Below are 15,463 nucleotides of genomic sequence, written 5' to 3' on the forward strand. Positions count from 1 at the left end.
TCCCACGCCTGGCTTCTCACTTCCGCCCGCAGGACCCCCGCCGCGGGCTTGGACTTTCGGGGAGGGCTGGAAGGCTGCGGGACCCGGGAAGGCGCACAGCCGCCCCCGCACGCCGGTCGCCGCGACCCTGCAGCCCGGCCGGTCTGCGTCGATGCTTCGGAGGCGGGGTGAGGCCGGCTGCCTTTTCTTCCGCGCCGCTAGACCAGCGAGAAGGAAAGAAGCAAAAGAAACGAGGGTTGGAGGGAGGGGATGAAAGGAGTCGGGTCCAGGGGGTCAAAAAGACAACACATCTGGGACCGCTCGTGCGGCCGAGTCCGGCATCCTGTCCGGGGAACTGAGGCCCACGGGCCGTCTCTGGACGTGGAGGTGGCACCTAGAGCTGATTCTTGGGAATGGTCACCGTGTAGGAGCCATCTTGTAGGAAGGAGGTCCAGCTAGATGGCAGCAGGTTCTGCAGGGCTCAGTGCGTTGCGTGCATCCGATGCACCCGATAGAAAGGGTTGGGAAGCAGGGGAACTCGTATTTGCTGCTGGGGCCTGTTCTCCTTAGGCCAGTAAAAGAAAGAAGTTCAACTCAACTAAATCAAGTTAGATTATGTGCCTCCTTTTATGCTGTTTTCTACCAGCCACGGCATTCCCAATTTCAGTTTGGTTGGGCTAGCCGTCACGGAATGTTATTACTCTCTGGGCGGAAGGTCTGGTTGCTTTTGCTCATATCTGCCTACGGAGATGGCCTTTCTTGCCACCCTCTTACCCCCTCTCCTACCCTTGTCCGCTCCATCTGAGGACTACTTCTTCCGCATCTTCTCCCACCGAACGTTGCAAATAGAAACCTCACCCCCCAAAAGATCTTGTGTTGCTCGGAGGTATGAATGAATCCTAGAAGGGTAGAGTAGGGGTTTTTTTTGTTTGTTTTTTTCCTCTTGTTTTTGTGGTACCGTGGCATGTGCAAGTTCCCCAGGCGAGGGATCAAACCTGCACAATAGGGACGGGAGCTGCAGTAGTGACAACGCGGGACCCTCAATCCGCCGGGCCACAAGGCAACTCTGTGTGTGTTTAGTCTTATCTTACCCAAAACTCCCTGGGAACTTTCCCAGACCAAGATTGAGAACCAAGTCTAGTAATTCTCAACTTGGGAAGAATGTGTGTTTAGATTTACTTTTATTATTATAGGCTTTAGCTCTCTTCATGAATGACAAGTCGTTTACATAGTAACTTCTTCATCGGTACATTGGCTCAGTATTTTAAACAGAAGATACCTCCTAAAACAGCTGATCAATATTTTATGTTGGGAAGGGTTTAAAAACCAGAGAAAAAAGTTTTATAGTAAATCATAAAATCCTTTCAACACATTGTTTGGTTGCTTTTGTGTTTCTTTCTGTATAATTTAGCTGCTTCATAGAGAGCATGGTTTTCTTTATTATACACCATGAACAAGGAACTAAAATTTTAAAGATGTAGGAAAAAAAATTCTAGTAGATTCTGGCCTCCCTAGGAAAAGTGAAGAAAACAAAGATGACTTGCCTCTTTCAAGTTATTTCTTGGATTCTGGGAAAAACTTTTAGCTTTCACTTGTTTCACCTGGCCTTTAAATCATCACTGGTAAAACTCCATTATCTCCTGGACCTCTCACACGTCTGTTCTCAGGGAGCGTGTGACATCTAAAGTTCGTGCGGAGGGAGTGATCATGAATTTACCATCCCCTTTGGGAAGGTAACCTTCCATGCCCAGGATTAGGCATTTAGCTGGGTAAGTTTTGCTGGGAGAACACCCCCAGAGTCAAAGAGTCTTGGACCTGGGATTTCTTTGTCTCTCCCTTCATCAGCAGTGATGCCAGATTCAGTGGGTCAGTGAAGAACAGGCTCTTAGTCTCTCCCTGGTCCCTTTAGAATCCTTTGCCAATAGATGCTTTTGTTTCCCAGCCGTCATAGATAAGCCTCAGACTGGTTTTTTCTTGCCTTTTAAAAATAGACAAAAAAATCACACTCACAGAATCACACACATTATAAAGGCAATTCACTCACGGTAACATCAGAGCTGATCTTGGGTAAGTAAGCTGGGGTGTCAGCTTGACAATACTGGGCAATGCTCCAATAAGCTTTTGGGCCCCCTGACATGATAATAAAGTCATTTAGAATTGGAAGCTGCTTAAAGATCAAATCATTTTCATAACTCATAAAGTAAGTTTACTGTTAAGGGAGAAATGCAAAGTCAAAGCAACATAGACATAAATAACTCCTTATTTACAAAAGACCTAAAATTATTTTTCAGCTTCATGAAAATGTTGCTTGTCTGCAATGTATACTCATAGATCTGTTATTGACTGATCGGTGAATAATAAAGACCGGACTTTATGGTACTGTGATTCACTTACATCATTATCTGTTATATGAAAGACAAAAGTAATGGTCAAACACAGTTAGGCTATTTCTTTAAGAATTATGGAAAATAAGAGTTCCTATTGTGGCTCAGCAGGAACCCGACATAGTGTCTGTGAAGATGGGGGTTCGATCCCTGGCCTCTATCAGTGGATTAAGGATCCAGCAGCAAGCTGTGGCATAGGTCACAGATGGGGCTTGGATCTGGCGTTGCTGTGGCTGTGGCGTAGGCCAGCAGCTGCAGCTCCAATTGGACCCCTAGCCCAGGAACTCCCATATACCACATGTGCAGCCTTTTAAATAGAAAAAAAGAGGAGTTCCCGTTGTGGCTCAGTGGTTAACGAATCCGACTAGGAACCCTGAGGTTGCGGGTTTGATCCCTGGCCTTGCTCAGTGGGTTAAGGATCCGGCGTTGCCGTGAGCTGTGGTGTAGATCATAGTCTCGGCTCGGATCCCAAGTTGCTGTGGCTCTAGCGTAGGCTGGCAGCTACAGCTCCGATTAGACCCCTAGCCTGGGAACCTCCATATGCCGCAGAAGCGGCCCTAAAAGGACAAAAAAAAAAAAAGAGGAATTATGGAAAATACACCTTTTGAGCTAGAATGGAAAAAAATCAAAGTACAAGATGTTTATCACAATGTTGCTTTGAATAATAAAAAAATTGAAACACTATGTATAATAATAGTAGCTAACATTTATTGAGTGCTTTTTAAATGTTATGCATTGTAGTAAGAGCTTTATATGGATTACAATCTATTTAATACTTCAAGGAAGTTGAGGTTGCAGAGTAAATTTTGGTACATAAGTAGAATGAAATACCATAGAACTGTTAAACTTTGGATGTAGAGCTTTCTTTAGAAACACTAAATATGATTTTATACTGAAATTTTTTAAAAGTTTCTAGAACAGTATGAATCCATTTTTGTAAAGCTGTATCTGTGTATCAATTTTTTTATCACCGTGTCTAGAAGGATGTTTACCAAAATGTTAAGGTTGTAAGATCTTGAATGATTACTATTTCTTTTTGTACTTTTCTGCATGGTTTGGGTTTTTATTTTTATTTATTTATTTATTTATTTTCTCTTTTTGTCTTTTCTGTGGCCGCTCCTGTGGCTTATGGAGGTTCCCAGGCTAGGGGTCTAATCGGAGCTCTAGCTACTGGCCTACACCACCGCTCAAGGCAACTCCAGATCCTTAACCCACTGAGCAAGGTCAGGAATTGAACCCACAACCTCATGGTTCCTAGTTGAATTTGTTAACCACTGAACCACAATGGGAACTCCTGGTTTGGGTTTTTAAAGTGAATGTATATCAATTTAACAAAAGCAAAACATTTTAAGAAAAGTTAATGGCATATCCAATTTCTCAGGCCCCATTTTAAAAACAATTTCCACCAATTTTATGAACTGATGAAATGAAAATGTTAAGTAAATAATACAATTAGCATGTTAAAATAAGGATAGACCGGAGCAGCGGGTTAAGGATCTGGTGCGGTCACTACTGTGGCTGAGGTTCTATCCCTGGCCAGGGGACTTCTGCATGCCAAGGGCTTGCAGCCAAAAAAAAATTATAAATTACAATTAAATAAGGATAGAATATTGATTGTTTTTCAAATGTCTTTTGAATTTACTAAATCCATGCTATTACTTCACTACCACTTAAAAATTGTTTATCTCTATTTTTTTATCCCTCCACTGTTTCTTTAAAAACTGTTTCTTTTTTCATTTTTTAATCAGCAAAGCTGAAATATCTTGTTTTCATTAAAGCATCCAGGGCAGTTTAAATGGTTTTCGCGTTTTTTGTTTTTGGGGGTTTTTTTTGTCTTTTTAGGGCCGCACCCGTGGCATATGGAGGTTCCCAGGCTACAGGTTGAATCGGAGTTACAGCTGCCAGCCTACACCACAGCCACAGCAACATCAGATCCTTAACCCACTGAGCGAGGCCAGGGATCGAACCTGCAACCTTATGGTTCCTACCTAGTTGGATTCGTTTCTGCTGCACCACAATGGAAACTCCTAAATGAGTTTAAAGTAGCACAGTCTTTTAAATGATTCTATTTAATTTAGCTTGAACATCTTCCCATTGGCAAAACTTTCATTTATTTCAATCATCTATTTCAGTGTTTTCCAAACATCTAAGGAGATCACCTGAGACACTTTTTATAAAAAATCAGAATTCTGGGAGTTCTGTTATGGCTCAGAGGGTTAGGAACCCAACTAGCACCCACGAGGATGATGGTTTGATCCCTGGCCTCATTCGGTGGGTTAAGGATCCAGCATTGCTGTGGCTGTTGAGTAGGCCAGCAGCTTAAACTTCAATTCAACTCCTGGCCTAGGAACTTCCATAGGCTGCAGGTGTGGACCTTAAAAAAAAAAAAAAAAAAAAATCAGAATTCCGGTTCCCACAGCAGTGCCTCTGAATCCAGGCTCTTGAGGGGCTACTTCTGGTCCACATATCTCAGTTCCTTGTAGTTTCTTCCCTCTGCCTCTGCAGTCCAGTTTTTAATACCTCCTTTTCAAAATACTTGGCTCCTAGAAGTTACCTATTTCCAGGCTCAATGTTTATTAGTCACCCCAAAATTTGTTTTAAAATTTTTTTTTTTTTAGGGATGCACCCACAGCATGTGGAGATGCCCAGGCTAGGGGTCAAATTGGAGCTGTAGCCTCTGGCCTATGTCACAGCCACAGAAACACCAGATCCTTAATCCACTGAACGAGGCTAGGGATCGAACCTTCATCCTCATGGATACTAGTCAGGTTTGTTTTCTGCTGAGCCATGACAGGAACTCCTTGTTTTTAAAATTTTAAATCCTGCATTTACACTGGATCTTGTAGATTCTTTCTACAGCAACTTTGATGGCCTCTTGACCGTCATCTGACAGCAAAGGCATTAAACAACTGAGGATTGTTCCATTATCCCCGCAGGGAACACGAGAACGTCAAGGAATTATATATCACACAAAAGACACCACAGTTAAAGAGACTGAAAGATGTGGAGGTTAAAAGGTTAGAAAGTTGACTTTCCAGTTTATGTCCCCAGGGCATGAACTGATCAAAATAGCTATGAAATCTCATGGAAAAACAGGGAGTACTCTTTTGTTCCTCACCTGACTCTTGTTTTGCCTTGAGGAAACCTCTCTTTCTTCTTTTCTTGATACAGCTGTAATGGTCGCATTGTGTGTAGGTAAGCAACCGAAACTCACTTTCTAAGAGAATTTTTATGTGAATAAAATATTATCATTTTTAGTGCACTTTATGTGGCCTATGCAAGGTTGGGAGTTAGTCCGTATACTTTTGCTCAGAAGAAAGTGAAATGTTTGTTTTTAAAGTTATTCGGTCTTTCGAATATCACCCTCTTTATTATCAATTATTAATACGATATGTTTCTAAAAACAAAAGATAAGAAAATCAAACTATTATTAGGAGACAGGTGGAGAGATGAAAAGTTCAAACAATATTAACATTTCTGTGTCAAGTGAGTGAATGTGTAAAAATGCTTGAGAGACACAGATCACAGGAGAGAAAAATTTCATTTTTTTTAAAGAGCTGTACAGAACTTTTATGACCCAAACTAATCACCACTAATGCTTTGTATACAAAAGGATACACAAAAGCAAGAGTTCTATGCTTTGAACTAATTTCATCTTGGGTATTATAGGATATGGAACACACAATCTTCACAAAAGAGGCCATTTTCACTGCCTTTCATATATTTTCAAATGTTTTGGCATTGCAGTAGAAGTAACTTCATTAATATTTAGAAATTTGAAACTATTTCCCTAGTGCACATTTCTTGCAACTACATCTGCTTCAGAGATGCTCTGCCTTTATGTGTTTTTCACAAAGAAGCCTTCTTTGAAACTTGAAAACATAGATTTCAGAAAACAGATCAAGCAGCCCCCAAGTTGAATTTCTTCACAATTTTCAATTACGCTTTTTTTCTTAATTGAACAAAATATACTTTAAGGGATGTTGTATCTACATTATAAGGATATACTTTTGTCTGGATCTTTTCTTTTTTAAAAAAGCTTGTGGCTGGCCTTTGCAAAAAATGGTTGACCCCAAGAAGTGACCAGGATTTGTGTTCAAAGTTTTCAAAATCACTGCAAAATTTAAACTTTTAGTTTTTATTTCATTCTCAGTTTTTGTTTACTTTCCAGATTTTTTTTGGTAAAAACAAAATATTTAAACCCATGCTCAAACTAGTTTTCTTATGAACCTGAATACCAGAACTTCAATTTAAAGGGGGGAAAAAAAAGCAGATTGAAAAAAAATATTTGCAGCCACAAGTTTCTTTAAAAACTTACAGAAGCACACTGACAAAATGATGTTTTGTTTCTGGTGAAATGGATCTTTCCTTTATCTGACATCAAGTGACTAAATTATTGTTTTCCTCAGAAAGGCTCTCGGCTAGGATTTCGACTTGTCTTTATATTTACTCAGAAAAAGGTGTCTGTGACTTTACTTTCAGAGAAGAAAGAAAAGCAGAGGAGAGAATCTACGTCTTCAAGAGGCTAAGGGACACAGGATTGAAATGTCCTGGAGAGTGTTCAGAATTAACGCCAGCAAGTCAGATGTTCACTCAGGGCACAAGTGGTAAGAAACACAAGAAAAATCAACGTGCAGTCCAAGTGCTGCTTCATTTTTCTAGAAAGTGACCCTCCAGGAAAGTTCCAGGAAAGTCTCCCTTGGCAACAGCCCTGAGGTTCCAGAAACCGTTCTAAACCCTGATGGTCAGCTCCAGCGTCTGTTTGTCATCGCTTCTTTCCGAGTCTTGATTCCAGGGAAATGCGTGTGGCGGTCCTGGCAGCAGACGTGTTTTTACTCCTCAGCATGGGGTGGACCTCGGACTCTCTCTGCTCACCCACCATGTTTTACAGAGACTGCTGGATCCGTCGCTTCCCTGGTCTTCTAATTGACCTGGAGGAGTCTCAGAAGCTGGGGGCCCAGTTCTTGAAGTATTATTCCGAAAGCACTGGTAGGAAGTGCAGTCAGAGCTGCTGTCTTCGGAAGGACGGTAAGTGTTCATGACATGCCTGAGCAAACCATCAGGGGGACCTTCCAAAGTGAAGACCTGAGAAAGGAGTCCTCAACAGAGGGCCCAGTGAAGGGGTGACAAGGACTAGGGAGAATGCCCTGGGATGAGGGAGGGGGCAGAGAGGGAGAGACATTGAGACTGATTTTGCAGTTGGAGCCAGTGCAGGCTCGCTTTACAAATCTTGTCATGACCCGGGAGGCTATGGACCTACAGGTAAGAGAACCTCTTTTCTTCACTATGGAAGATATTTCCTTGAAGGCTGATGAACAATATTTCTGTAGCCCAGATATAGCATATATATTTTAAAATATTTATAATAATTTCCTCTTCAAAGTTCTTTTGGTAATATTGGTGTCCTATCACACTTTTGAAATGTGCTTGCTTGGGCTGACCAAATGTGAGATGTATTGCACAGGAATTCTGATGTTGATTCATAAATAGGAAGGTATATGTCTAACAGAAAAAGAAAGGAGGAGTTCCCATTGTGGCTCAGCAGCTAACGAATCTGACTAGCATCCATGAGTATGCAGGTCTGATCCCTCGCCTCACTCAGTGGGTTAAGGATCCGGCGTTGCCATGAGCTGTGGTGTAGGTCGCAGACACGGCTCGGATCCTGTGTTGCTGTGGCTGCAGCTCCGATCTGCCCCCTACCCTGGGAACCTCCATATGCCTCAGGTGTGGGCCTAAAAAGAGAAAAAGAAAAAAAAAAGTGGGGGGGGGGAGAGAAGGGAGGGAGGAAGGAAGGAAGAAAGGAAGAAAGAAAAAGGAGGGAGGGAAGAAGGGAGGGAAGGATTTAAAAAATATCCCAACAGATTTTTTGGGGGGAGGCTGAAATCAGATTTAAATAGCGTTCATATAACATGATCAAGGCCTGTAATTGGGAAAACAATTTCATTGTTAGAGAATTTCAAGTTACATTTGTCTAAAGACTTTATTTTTCATTTGTCCACGATTTGAAAGCTCCTTGGACAGAAACAACGAAAGCAACACAACACTGTAAAACACTTCTCTTGCTGTTCCACACTTTCTTCCTGTGGCTTGATACCAACACTGCCAATGCCTCCTGTGCACTTATCCATGTAAGATTTCTGAGATGCGCACTGGAGCTCTTTGGAGAGTCTCAACTGACAAGAGACTGCACTGTGAGAAGCTGTCACGGGTTAAGCCCTCAAAAGTTGATCAGGCACTGAAGAGAGCGATTAATTTATTAAAGGGAAGTTTTTGAAAAAAGCAGCAAATCTAGCTGCTTCTAACCTCACCAGCCTTCACTGAGAGATGCGTAGGGGTGGGGTGATACATTTTCAGCATTTTCCCTGGTATGAATTTACCTGACTTTCCACAGCAAGGGAGCTGTGGCCTCTGGACTTGAGGGTTATTATAAGCATCCAGTAGAACTCTATGATTGTGGGGCCTCTGTGGCTTCCAAGTCGTAGCTTTCCTTCTCCAGAAGAGGTGGCACAGATATACATTCTGGTTTTCCCCTAGAAGCCAGAACTTTAAAATGCCCCAATCCCAAGAAAAAATAAAATAAAATAAAATGCCCCAATCCTGCAATAGCTACCCTGCTCAGAGCTGGGACTGTACATGAAGAATGTTAAAACATCTTTAAAAATTGCTCCCTACAGGAGTTCCCTGTTGGCCTGGTGTTGTCACTGCTGTGGTGTAGGTTCGATACCTGGCCTGGGAACTTAACGTATGTTGTAGTTGGGTGTAGCCAAAAAATAAATAAATAAATAAAATAAAATCCATCTTTAAAAAAATGGTATATATAAAATATTATTTAATAATATATTAAATATTATATCTTAATTAAAATATACTATTATACATTATATTATAGTATACACATTATTATTTAATATTTATTATTAATAAATATTATTTATAAATTTATAATTTTATATATAAATTGCTCCCTATGGTATCAACTACTTTCTTAGAATTTGAGATATCTAAATTGGATATTTTTTCTTCCTTTTTCCTTAAATTTTACAGCACAGTCCTCAGAGAAAGTATTTGTAATCTATAATATTCTAAAAAGGTATTATTAATTGACTTTTGTCCTATTCTTTCTCCTTCTGGAAAAATAGAGTGTCTCAGTAGCGGGAGAGATGTAACCCCTGCAGTTAACCTTACATAGAAGCAGGGCAACAATTCCACAGCGGCTGCAGGCGCACTCTGAGGTCCAGTAATCATACACTCTCCCTCTGGAATCTCATTTATTAAAGCAGCTGATACCTTTGGGACAATGAATATTTCCCATCACATAGTTGCTACTATGCTGCAGCAGGAGGAAAACCTTAGGGAGGACAGACTGAAGATATGCATTCAACAAATCCAACTTGAGGTTTTTCCAGAAATAACACACAGCATGTTTTAAGGAGCAAATCTACTTAGAAAAAGGGAGCCAGCTTGAGCCAGTGATGGGACCCCTTCCCTCTAGAATTCCAAATGCCAACACCCTTGTCGTCTACTCCCTTCCTTTTTGAATGACACTAATTGGCTTTGCATTGGACGAAGCTTTGCAGCGTGGGGCTAGCACACACCTGCAGTCAGGGTCAAGGTGATGTTCACCCAACCTGCTGCCTTTACAGCATCTGGGCTTCTCCCAACAATGTGGTTATTGCCGGTTTTGCCCTTTCCATCACTCCCCATTCTGTTACGGCACTTATCCATTTATTTCTCTCTTTCTCTGGTGAATTCCACTACCATTCTGAGAGGGTATAGCACCTAGAAATCTGATATATATAAATCCCGAGGTTTTTGCAGCCAATTGAATTTCCTCCAAACTTAAAATATTAGGATTAATAAATGATTCCAGGTAATCCTGTGTAGCATGGACTGTATCAAAGATTACTGAGAGAAAACCAGTAGATATTTTCTGTTGAAGAGGCATTTTCCCATATTAACAGAAACAGTTACTGTGGCTCATAATGTTCCATAAAATGTCTGAACACAAGCCCTGCAGTGTACTGTTAATCCAGGGTTCCTGAAGGAAATGCAAGCTGCTCAGAGCTCATCAGCTGCAGAAATCAAGACCATCTGCAGATGTACTTTGTTTCCTTTTCAGTGTCCTGTAACTTGGCTGTCTTCTTCCATGACCCTGTTCATGACAATGTCAATTGCCTCCATGTCCACTGCCCAACCCTGGAGAGCTGCATATTGGAGCCTGGAACCAATGCCATTTTATACAACATAACAGACGGTAATGATCTATCTACTTTGCACATATTTTGAAGAATGTCAGTAATATTTTATAACTTATATTTATATAACCTAGAAGTTGGCTGGCATGCATAAATCTCTAAATCATTACTTTCCAGTGAACTTTATCTGGAAAAGTTTGGGGCTTCCAGGGCAGAAAACAAAAAGGAAATCCCCTTTAGTTTGGCATGTTTAGTGATGATGAGCTCATCCCAGATAACAAATCATGTGTGATTGAACAAGAGTTAAAACATTATATTTAATTTATCCCAAGAGTCAAAGTACTGCCAAATACCCATTTGGCTCTTGCCAAATACCTAAGAGCCAAAATAGGTATTTCTAGAATAGTGGTTAAGGATACCACTAGGCAGTAAAGAAAATGCTAAATGTCAGTTTTGAAGTCTGCTGACACCATATACAAGGATTCTACAAAAATGGATGTCAAGGACAGAAAATACACTTAGCGGCCATACATTAGTGCCCAAGATAATCAGTATATGTTACCTTGGAAAAACACATATTTAAGTGTCCTTTGCCCATGTATATAAGCTCAAGATACAAATCTGTAAACATCAAAGAAGAGATTTTTGCCACTACAACACAGAGGAGGTAAGTTTCTTTCTCCATCTGGATTTACTGAACACATAATGCTCTAGGCTGTGCTCAGTGTTGCAGGAGATGCCAGCCCAACCTCTGCCCTCAAGTTCCTTCTAATCTAGTTGATGTGACAAGTCTTACCACTAGGGTAAGTCATGTAACTAAATACAAAAATGTGTGATGCTACCTCAAATACAAAGGCTCGAAAGAAGAGTTGGGGTGGACCACATAAATTTCCATTATTTGGAGGAGGCTTCGTGGAAGAGTCCAGGAAGAAGCAAGATAAGCTTTGTATCTCAACTTGGAAGAAAGAACACTGATGTGGCTGCAATAGGAGCATACGTGGGGCTGCTGTGGAAATATGGGTGAGAAAGGGTAGGACCGGTAACAAAAGGACAGGGTAGAGTTTTGGTTTGGCTTTGTCAGCAATATGGAACCAGGAGTTCCTGCTGTAGCACAATGGGTTAAGAATCTGACTGCAGTAGCTCAGGTTGGTGTGGAGGATCGGGTTTGATTCCCAGCCTGGTGCAGTGGGTTAAAGGATCTGGCATTGCTGAAGCACGGTGTAGATCACAGCTGTGGTTTGGATTCCATTCCTGGCCTGGGAACCTCCATATGCCACAGGTGGGCCATTAAAATTAAAAAAAAAAAAAAGGAAAATATAAAAAGAAAAAAGAAATATGGAACCAGCAAAGATATTTAATGAGTAAATGCAATCATTAAAGTGATGTGTGGTTATCTCAGTCCAGGAAAATCATACGCAGGATGCGGATTAGAAAATGCAGTCAGGGAAACATGACATCTAGACATGGTGATTGTAGATGCAATGAAGAGGAAGGATGCATATCAGCATACTGGGAAGGGGCTGGATAGCACCTAGTTACTATTCGGATAAAGAAAAAGGAGTTCCCTCTGTGACACAGCAGGTTAAGGATCCAGCATTGTCTCTGGGGCAGCCTCTGTCGCTGCAGAGGTGCAGGTTCATTCCCTGGCCCAGTGTAGTGGGTTAGGGATCCAGTGTCGCCACAGCTGTGGTGTGGGTCACAGTTGTGGCTGAGACTCAGACCCTCACCCAGGAACTTCCATATGCCACTGTGTGGCCAAAAAAAGAGAGAGAGAGAGAGAGAGAACAGAGGAGCAGAGGAGTCAAAAATCCCTTAGCCATGCAGAGTCCAGCAATGGGTGATAGAAGAATGATCATGCCACTGAACAAGACAAGGAGGAAGGCAAAAGGTTGGTTTTGAGAATGTCAGTGGTGATGTGAGATGTTTAGATAGGAACCTCCAGTAAAGCACAGAAGAAATGAGATCAGAGCTCAAGAAAGAGGAAAAAAATTGAGGATGTGGATTTCAGGGCCATCAATGTAGTGGGTGACAGCTGATGAAGATAACCTCTTTTGTGGGGGAGGTGGTATGGGATGAAGAGAAGTACAGCAGAAAACAAGGATTAAAGATCGCAGAAACAACCCAACCAGTTAGGACCAAGAAGAGAACCAGCAAAAGAACGAAGAAACAAAAGGCAGAGGGATGGAGGTAATGTGTCAAAGGAATCTGGGGTCCAGGGAGTCATGTGGTGAAGAATTCAAGGAGAGGATGGCCATCAGGATCGAGGACAGGAGAAGCCAAAGTAGTGAGACGCAAGTGATCAGGAAATGAGAAAAGTACTCATTATCCCAGAAGCAGAATTTTGGCAGAAAAGTGAGGATGGAAACAAGATGGCAGAAGGCACTAAACGAAGTCAGAAAGGAAATGAAGGAAGTGGATGTTGGTTTGTTGAGGCGGGTGGGAGGAAGAGAGAGTGTGTGAGAGAGACTGAAAGGGAAACAGTTGTGATTGCCATCAGTGACCACTGGGAAGCTGTTGAGTGTTTTTGAAGCCAGAGGGAAAGAAGTTAATTTATAAGGAGACCCTCAGTTAGTTTACAATGAAGACCCTCAGGCACTGGAAAGGGGTGCAATTTAAGGCTTTGGGAACAATTTTGAACACAGTTACACTTCTCAGGCCCCATTTTAACTTTAAGATGTTAGAGTAGCAAATGGTTACTTTTTCTGCAGCTCCTGCCCAAAAACTGTGATTGTTGATTGTTGTGCAAAAACCCTGGCAGACACAAAGTTTTCTCTGTGATGTAGCCAAATTCATTCACAACAGAAAGTGTCTTAGGAAGTTAAGATAGATTCAAATGTGGCCAGTATGTTTCTAAGCCTTTTAGAGGTGTGCAGGGGTGGAACCTGAAATTAGCTTATTAGTTCAATAATTCATAGTGGCAAAACCCAAGACTTCTCCAAGAAGTACTTTAAAGTCTTCTCTCTCATTCTCTTTTTTTAGGGAGAGGGGGGCTGCACCTGAGGCATATGGAGGTTCCCAGGCTTAGAGGTTGAACTGGAGCTGTAGCTGCTGGCCTACACCACAGCCACAGCAACACCAGATCTGAGCCACGTCTGCAACCTACAACGCCAGATCTTTAAGCCACTGAGCAAGGCTAGAGATTATCCTCATGGAAACTCCTAGAGTTTGTTACTGCTGAGCCACAATGGAACTCCCTAAAGTCCACTCCTTTAATTAAAAGCTTAGGAGTTCTCACTGTTGTGCAATGGGATCAGTGGCATCTGGGGCACTGGGACTCAAGTTCTATCTCTGGCCTTGCACAGTGGGTTAAAGAATACAGCACTGCCACAGCTGCAGCAGAGGTTGCAACTGTGGCTCAGATCTGATCCCTGGCCCAGGAACTCCATAGGCCGAGAGGTGGCCAAAAAAGAAAAAAAAATTTTTTTAAATGATGCCTTATTTATCTTTCAGGTATAGATCCAGATTTGCTTGTTTTTGAACAGTCACTGCCCACATATCTAAATACTCGTTCTTCATCTAATACACGGGAGAGACTAAGAATTCTAAAAGCTATGAATTTAGATAAACAACAACCAACCATGATAAATCAAATGCTACGGTCAATAGAGGCGCCATCATCAACTGCCCATCAAGATTTTGTTGCAACCACAAATACTAGGTATTCCAAGGAATTAACCACAGACTCTTGGGCAAGATTCATTTTCCTGAATGACTCCATTAGCACAAAGGTAAATATGGTGTCACCCAGTACTGATTTCATCAACAACCCTGATAACAAGACTCTTTCTCCTTTCTTTGTGCCTGTAGACACAAAACTTTCTCATATGCCTATTCCATCCCAACTCAACAGTAGCAAACAGTTACTGAACAAAACCAAAGGTTACAACAGCAGAAACCATACATCTGAGAGTGAAGACACAGCACCTGATCCGGCATCTGCGAAGTCAAAGACCTGGCTGGTTCCTGTGGCCCTTTGCACCTCTGTCATCTTTCTCTGCTGTTGTGGAGTCATCCTGGCATCTGGATGCTATCGAAAGCAGCAGGGCCAGTATAAACCAGGACAGAGAAAGTCAGGTTCCAGGCAAATGAAAAAATGCACCCTTCTGAAGGAGCGCTCTTAATGGTAAAAGATGTGAGCACTATAAGCTTTCAAGAGTATCATTTTTAGTTTTCTGTAAGACAAGGGCAGTTTAGTTAAAAAAACAACAACAAAACGCAACAGATGCCCTTTCATACTAATTTCTAAAAAACGCCAATGTTTGATCGGCATAACTGCTTTTCTGATTATTTCCTTTTTTTGGGGGAATAGTATATCTTCTGTCAAAGTTCCAAAATTCTGACCTCTGCAGTTACTTAGCACCATGTAAAAGATACAGTTCTAAGTGCCGAACACGTATTGTTGAGTCCTTACACAACCCTGTGAGTTCGGTATGCTGTTATTTTCACATCTTACAGATGAACAAACTGAGAAGAGAGGCTAAGTATCTTGTCTAAAGCCACATAGCTAGTATGTAGCAAAGCCAGATTTAACAGGAAATGAATGCCTCAAGTCTATGCTCAAAATCACTGTTGGACTAAAAGCCTCTATTTTGCCAATGAGTATGGAGAAAAGATACAGGGAGGAAGATACCATAACATCATATTTGCCTCCCATCAAGGTCAAATTACTCTCACATGTGTTAAGGACATCTTTTAGTGGTTTGAGCAAAAAAGCACTGTAAATGAATACAGGTACTGACCTGTGAGCAAAAACTTCCTGATTTTTATATAGTTTTCTATGTTCGATTAATCTTTCTTAATCCTAATCCATCATCTTCATTTTCTAAAACTGACATGCTCTCAATGATTATGGCACTGAGATCTTTGAGTTTACCCTTGACTTCTTTTTTTTTTTTTTTTGTCTTT

General features: G+C 41.5%; 1 protein-coding gene across 2 annotated transcripts; it reads left to right on the forward strand.

Moving 5' to 3' along the window:
* The first annotated feature begins 31 nt into the window (after positions 1-31).
* On the forward strand, positions 32-15,463 carry MANSC4 (MANSC domain containing 4). 2 transcript variants are annotated; one of them, XM_047787319.1, is made up of 4 exons: positions 32-167; positions 6,846-7,391; positions 10,483-10,617; positions 14,009-15,463. In XM_047787319.1, exons 2-4 carry the CDS (start codon positions 7,163-7,165, stop codon positions 14,677-14,679), a joined length of 1,035 nt encoding a protein of 344 aa, XP_047643275.1. In that variant the 5' UTR covers positions 32-167; positions 6,846-7,162; the 3' UTR covers positions 14,680-15,463. The 2 variants fall into 2 exon arrangements, with proteins under 2 accessions (XP_047643275.1, XP_047643276.1); XM_047787320.1 differs by lacking the exon at positions 32-167 and having other exon boundaries at positions 6,590-7,391.

Source organism: Phacochoerus africanus, chromosome 7 (assembly GCF_016906955.1).
Source record: "Phacochoerus africanus isolate WHEZ1 chromosome 7, ROS_Pafr_v1, whole genome shotgun sequence".
NCBI lineage: Eukaryota > Metazoa > Chordata > Mammalia > Artiodactyla > Suidae > Phacochoerus > Phacochoerus africanus.